This window comes from Petromyzon marinus, chromosome 23 (assembly GCF_048934315.1).
Source record: "Petromyzon marinus isolate PM22_M1 ecotype Great Lakes invasive population chromosome 23, UKy_Petmar_22M1.pri1.0, whole genome shotgun sequence".
NCBI classification, from domain to species: Eukaryota; Metazoa; Chordata; class Hyperoartia; order Petromyzontiformes; family Petromyzontidae; genus Petromyzon; species Petromyzon marinus.
This window is the reverse complement of record NC_133689.1, coordinates 11,340,318-11,347,743: the sequence shown is the minus strand read 5'-3', so window position 1 is coordinate 11,347,743 and position 7,426 is coordinate 11,340,318. Positions and strand designations below refer to the sequence as shown.

The window sequence follows — 7,426 nt, the reverse complement described above, 5'->3', positions numbered from 1 at the left end:
AGATGGATGGAATCATCACATACGTGAGACATTCGCCACCTGGAATTCAATATGCCTGCGGGCTGCAGTATAACAGTTACGTTTCCGACCGTGCTTGTAGAATTTGCGCGTTATCCATCGCGTGCCCTGGCTTGCCACGCACACCGATTTCCTCTCGCATGCAAACAAAAAAACTCAACCAGAAAGGTTACCAACCATCCCAAGCAGAGCTTTCTCCTGAAAAATAGTCCTGAGGATTTGCTCGGTGAATGAAGCATCGTGAAAACTGCAGGTGACGGGGCGGCCTCTCTTCAGGCTTGAGCTTCCCGGACGGAGGCCGAAGCCGACCAGGGCCAGCCACGAGAACCCTCCCCTCCCTCCCTCCCTCCTCACGGAGCCCAGGAGTTGCGCCCCTCGCTGGTCCTCGCCGCCACCCGGAGCTGCCCGCCCGTCTTCCCCGCGCCGCCGCCGGCGCGCCTCCCCTGCGACGGCTCGGAGGCCGGGTCGGGACGCGACCCCGAGAGGTCGCTGCGGGAGCCGGAGAGGCGCGCCAGGTTGGGTTGCGACGAGGAGAGGGCCGAGGCGTCCGTCGCGCGAGCGCGGGCCGCCGTGGACGCACGGTGCCGGGTGGGCTGGGCTTGCGTTGGCGCGCGGGACACGCGCTCGGCCCTCACGAACAGGCCGTAGCCCGGGTTGCAGTGGAAGTAGGGGCGGCCGTGCACCGAGCCGTCGTTTCTGCCTGCGGATGCCACGCAAAGACACGAGAGACAAAGATCTCCCCCGTGTAGCCTTAACGGACTGTTGGAGCAAGTGCTGTCACAGCGAGCACCTGTGAAGGCCGGCACGGCACACGAGGGGGTGGGTTGCCAGCGCCACGCCCGGCCGCCTTTGTCTCCCCAGTGGCGATGTTTACACACGCAGCAGGTGCTCGTTTGAGGCCGAATAAACCTAGGAGAGGCCCAGGATCAGTTCAGATATTCGTCACTTTGGTGGTCGCCGGGTTTGTAGTGCAGCGCGCCAACCACTACACTACCGCTCCCACAAAGCAAAAAAACACATACGTCACATACGTGTGCTTGTGAAGATAAAGATATCCCGTAGAGCCATACAACATTCATGGGCAAGTCCTGTTGGCAAGGACATCTACCTTTTTGGCCTCGTGGAATGCGGGGGGGGGGGGGGGGGGGGCAAACGTTGCGAGCGAAAATGTATTTTTTGGATTGACGGACAAACGGAACGCCGAGCTTTTATAACAGATGTCGACCTTATAGAGGCCCAGATGTTTCACTCCTGATATTGGCGGTGGCTGGGAATCAAACTCACGTCACAGGTTCATAACAAGTCATAATTACGCAGTGTTCGCCAACCACTACACCGCCTCTACCCACGCACAGCTACCTAACAACCACCGCCGTTCACTACAAAGTGGCGGTGACCTCACCACGGTGCGGTGAGGCCACGTGAATGCCGAAGGCACGCTGCCAAGAGGTCACAGAAAACCAGGTGCCATGTGTTGACTGAGGTGACTGGCAGATACACTCGCTGTGCTCCCCCACTGTGCCAACTTTCTGCGTTTTATCCGCACCCGGAGCTTTTCTCGTTGTTGTGAGCATCGCCCCTCTGCCCTCCATTGCTGATGGAGAGCGACTGCCTCAAAATCCCCAGCAGCGTCCTTCATGAACCTCCTACACAGAGGCCGATCTTAACACTGCTCGTACCAGTCATCGGCAAGTCCAATCTGCTCCACATCCTTCTGTATTACGTTAGTCCGTGCCAAGCCTATTTAGCCCCATCTATCTGGCCGAACAGAAGCTGCTTGGGCATGCAGTGGCTGGGCATGCGGGCTCCATGACCCAGCCAATGCAACCTCACCCGCCTGAGGAGCTCACTGACGGGACTGCGTCCAGATCTTTCAAGGATCTGCGAGTTCCTCACACAATCCAGTCTTGTAAAACCCACGATAGATCGTAGGCATGCTGGCCTGAATGTTTCAAACTGGTGCAGATGTTCCTTTAGGGGGCTCCACTTCTCGCAAGAAGAAAGGGAGCGAGCATAACTGAGGCTGAGAAGGCTTTTACAGGCCAGGTAGCTTCCACACAGCGTTATGCAGCTGATGAAAAGATAATGCCACCCGACTGATTCAGAGTGCGATACAGATACACGAAGAAAAGATCCCCCGTATAGCCTTAACAGACTGCAGGGGCAAGTGCTGTTAGTGAGCACCTATAAAGGCCGGCATGGCACATGAAGGGGAGGGTGGCCAGCACCACGCCCGGCCGCCTTTGTCTCCCTAGCGGCAATGTTTACACACCACACCAGGTACTCATTTGAGGCTGAGTTGACCTAGGGGAGGCTCAGGACCGGTTAAGATAATCGTCAGTTATGTTGGCCATGAGCGGGAATCGAACTCAGGTCGCCAGGTTCGTAGCGAAGCGCGCTAACCACTACACTACCGCTCCCCACTGTATCTTTGATACAGACACACACACACAAGCACACATATCACATATACATTCATACACCATAACAACAGTGGTCATTTACCACATTGGTCCATCTCTTCTCTAGCTTGTGACGTGCCCATTTAGCTCCATATATCTGGCCAAACAGGAGCTGTTTTTGGCATGCGTGGGCTGGACATGTGGGCTAAATGACCAAATCAATGCGCCCTCATCTGCCGAATGTCACAGATATTACAATGTGCCATTTACCACTGCACCTTCGCTCACATACGCACATTGCGCGAACACTTGCCAATGGGAAATCCGTAGGGCGAACATTTCCATAGAATGCTACTCAATTTTATCGGGGCTCATAGGCCGAGCCGAGTCCCAATAAGGAACTTTATAAAACTCGCAACTCTCACAGTCATGCACTGCTTAACCAAACGGCCACCCAACTGTATGCATTGTGATGACAGATTAAACACAGTAAAAAAAAACGGGATATTAAAAGGCAATGTGTAGAGACACGTGGGTCCTCCATGAGCGGAATCACCACAGCCCAGCGGTGGAATGACCTGAGCATGATATCGATGAGAAGTCAAGGTCTGAAAGATTGCCTTTATATTTTCCCTTCAGGGCAATGTTTTTTCTTTAATGTATTTTTAGAATGACTTTTTGTTATTATGTTTGAGATCCGTGTGCTTGTGTGTGACTGTGCATGTACGTTACGTGACTGTGTGTGTGCTTATATATGGAGGGGGTGTTTGTAACTGGTGTGAATGCGTGTGTCTGTATTAGTGGCACAGCACGTGTGCGCGTCTACATATTTATGGGCGATTTATTATGCGTGCTGAGTTTTGTGTGCGAGTGTGTAAATTAAAACCAATCTTCGTGCCGCAATAATATTGAGACGACCCCGTTCGCATGCAGATGATGTCAGTGTCAGGACGTATTCCACGTTGCGAGAATGGAGGAGGATGCTGCTGCACGCGGTGTGGCCTACTCCTATACTTCGAGAGCAGCGGGAGGCAACCAAAAAACCACGAAGAGGCATTTTTTTCGAATTCAGTAAAGAAACTCCATCTTTCGAGAACCGCAACGCACGTGAATGCGAGACGGTGGTCCTCAATGAATAACGTCACGACGCTGTCCCTTAAAGAGCCGCGTGCAGGTTGCCGACTCCTCATCCAGACGAGGATGCCCGTCAACGGCACCGTGCGCCTTCGTCAGATCTGTCGTGGTCAGATCTGTCGTGACGCGGGCCTAACTCTGCAGGAGGCACTCTACGGCAGCGGTGGAACGAGGACCACTGGTTGACGAAAAGGGCCTTCGTCGCCTTCACGTTGCTGATATTGACGACGATGATGAGTTATAAGTAGACACAAACACTCAACACACTGTGCATGCCACCCTCTACGCTCCCAGTCTCTACCGTCTCTCTGTGTGCCTCCCTCACCCTGCGCCTAGTTACACAATCCAGTCATTTTCCCTTTCTGATCCCCCTTCATTGGAACAAACTCTCGCTGCATATTAAACAATCATCTTTACTGTAACCTGCTTCCATTTGTCCCTTGAAACAACCCCCATCTCTACTCCCGAGCCCATCATCCTGCCACCGCTACCCCCCACGCCCACAGCTATGACCAGGCCTACCAACAACCCCTCCTTTATCACTCCCACCTGTCCCCCTCCGAACTGTTACCATAACTATACCACTACACTTTTTTAATTTTCACCAGAATCATCTTACGTACAATTTTGTAATTATTGTACAGCGCCTTGGACGAAGGCGCTGCATAAATCTATATCAGGTAGGATAAAGAGATGAGGCCCATGACGATACGATGCCACTACCCAGACCTCCCTGTCCCTTCACCACTACCCAGACCTCCCTGTCCCTTCACCACTACCCAGACCTCCCTGCCCCCTCGCCACTGCCACCGCCGATCAATTCAAATCGCTATCGTAAATAATAATACTCGCGACTTTGCGAGTATTATTATTAACGCCGCTCCCACACAACCTCAATGACTGGCGGCACCTGTTTAGCTTCTTCCACCCGGCACTGGGTGGTCTATAGTCTCAGGACAACTCCATCTCTCGTCGTGTTCACGGGGGAATCTCAAGACAAACTACACGGCTTCGTTCGTCCACAAACACGATCACATTCACTGGCAGTTGATGAACAAAAAATATATTTCCGGAGGTTAATAAAATTGTGATGCTCATAGTGTGCAGTTTGTAGGTTTTGAAGCTGGTAAAATCTATTCATCACTTGTATTGTGACGTATTCTCCGAAAGTCCAAGATAAACCAGTGAATTGAATCCTCCAAAAACCTTCCTATTGACATTCTGATTGTAATGAGCAAACAGGTTGGATATTTAGAGCTTTCTGTTGGAACAGTGACAATAATTTCCAGAACATATTTATTCACGATTTTCATATGGCAATGGGTAAATACTTTAAACAAAAAAGTCTAAAGTTCGCTCATGTTAAAATGAGAATGGGAGAGCTGTTAGCCAGTGGTGGAGATTCCATATTGCTATGGCGAAGGGCCCAGTCTCCGCAAAGCACACAACCCACTGTTGAATTCCCACAAAGTGACATTCATCTTATCTGCTCTAGAAGGATGATGGGCAAGTCGACATTCGGGTAGGATTCAGTCCAGTCACCCGATCCTGGACAAACAGTAGGTAAAACACGGGAGCGAGTGGTCTACACTCATCTTGCAGCGCTTCGAATATTGTGCTCCCCAACGAGGTACTGCACAAGCACAGGCTCTGCATCCCTGATGGACTGCCTTGGAGATTACGGAGCCGTTGACGCGGCCGCTTCGCCCGCAACTGGTCGACCGTGGGGTTTATTTATTTAGAAATCTGCGAGACCCCCCCCCCCCCGCGCGGGGGCAAGCAGTCGTGTCTGGCTTCGCTGACAGCGGCGAGTGGTCGTCCTCCTGGGGTGCTCAGACTTCCGGAGATTTTTCCTGTTTCAAATTACGTTATTATTGAAAAGAAGAAAAAAAAACGCCGCATCCCTAACGATAGCCAGCGTTGCCACGATATTAAAATATTAACGAAAGTGCAAACAGAGAGAGGGCAAATTTCAAGGTTTTTTTTGTGTGGTTATTATCTCACTTCTCCTCCATCTTCACTCCCGTTTATTGCCGTGCGGCACCCGCGCGCGTGAACTTCCCCAGAAGCTGCGTGCGGCTCACAAAGTCGCGGTTCGGCCATCCCCGGCACTACGTCGGCAAGTCCCAAACCCTGTCCACAAGCGCAGAGACCGGCAGCTTCAAAATGAGATGAACTCAGATTGTTACTTCCCTTTGCGTAAACGCAAGTTTTGCACGCATTTTCCTCCCATCGTGTGACATCAAATGTGCGGTTTTTTTTGTTGCCGATGCAGAGTATAAAGTCGTCCGCCGTATTAACTATCCTGAGATTGTCCACAATATAACCAGATTCTCATGAATAGCAACGTGGGCAGTGCGACCCAGACATTGCTCCTGCTATCTAAATGTCAAATGCACTGACAATGCTGGACTTGCTGCCTTCGTTTATACAACGTTCAAAGACCCCTACAGATGGACGTTGCGAATTAATGAATGGATGGGCAAAAAACATATAAATGAACACTCAGTAATTTCAAGTTACGTAACGCGATAAAGCGGCTATTCTCAGGAGACAGAAGAGTCCAAACAATAGTGGTGGGTCAACATAGTATCGATTCGTCAAATGTGATCAATCTTAAGCTCATGATACGAGCACAACATCGCTGGGTACGTTGATTTTGATCTGATTGTAAATGTATGTCATGAGTAAACGTGACCCCTGTAGCCATTAGATTTAAGCAGTCCAGCCCAATTATATATTACACACACAGTATGTACTGCCAGTAAAGACGAGTACATGTATAATAAGTCTGTTTGTATAGTTATTACTCTGTGCTCTTTTGCACCCAATTTAGTTAAGATCGATTGGTCGGTGAATCAAGAATAAATCACACACGCGGTTTATGGCTGGTTCTGGGTGATCTGTAAGCAGTGCTGGGTGTAGTAGTGGTAGTGCTGGGTGGTCTAGTGGTAGTGCTGGGTGTTGTAGTGGTAGTGCTGGGTGTTGTAGTGGTAGTGCTGGGTGTTGTAGTGGTAGTGCTGGGTGTTGTAGCGGTAGTGCTGGGTGTTGTAGCGGTAGTGCTGGGTGTTGTAGTGGTAGTGCTGGGTGTTGTAGTGGTAGTGCTGGGTGTTGTAGTGGTAGTGCTGGGTGGTCTAGTGGTAGTGCTGGGTGGTATAGTGGTAGTGCTGGGTGTTGTAGTGGTAGTGCTGGGTGTTGTGGTGGTAGTGCTGGGTGGTCTAGTGGTAGTGCTGGGTGGTCTAGTGGTAGTGCTGGGCGTTGTAGTGGTAGTGCTGGGTGGTCTAGTGGTAGTGCTGGGTGGTCTAGTGGTAGTGCTGGGCGTTGTAGTGGTAGTGCTGGGTGGTCTAGTGGTAGTGCTGGGTGGTCTAGTGGTAGTGCTGGGTGTTGTAGTGGTAGTGCTGGGTGTTGTAGCAGTAGTGGTGGGTGTTGTAGTGGTAGTGGTGGGTGTTGTAGTGGTAGTGCTGGGTGGTCTAGTGGTAGTGCTGGGTGGTATAGTGGTAGTGCTGGGTGGTCTAGTGGTAGTGCTGGGTGGTCTAGTGGTAGTGCTGGGTGGTCTAGTGGTAGTGCTGGGTGTTGTAGCGGTAGTGCTGGGCGATGTAGTGGTAGTGCTGGGTGGTCAAGTGATAGTGCTGGGTGTTGTAGTGGTAGTGCTGGGTGGTCTAGTGGTAGTGGTGGGTGTTGTAGTGGTAGTGCTGGGTGGTCTAGTGGTAGTGCTGGGTGGTCTAGTGGTAGTGCTGGGTGTTGTAGCGGTAGTGCTGGGTGGAATAGCGAGCCCAGGTAATACTGTGTAACCGACTGACGGTGTAGAAAGTAGGTTAGCTTTGAGGCATTACCCCTGCAAAGGTCAACTGAAGCATCCCTCTGATCTGGAT

General features: G+C 51.3%; 1 protein-coding gene across 1 annotated transcript in view; it reads right to left on the bottom strand.

Moving 5' to 3' along the window:
• Positions 1–348: 348 nt before the first annotated feature.
• Positions 349–7,426, bottom strand: part of LOC116945274 (kinesin-like protein KIF13A) — a 143,933-nt gene continuing 136,855 nt past the window's right edge. The window contains exon 39 of the mRNA XM_032959657.2: positions 349–718. Coding sequence (XP_032815548.2) covers positions 369–718 — 350 coding nt within the window. The 3' untranslated portion in view covers positions 349–368. The remainder of the gene's footprint in view (positions 719–7,426) is intronic.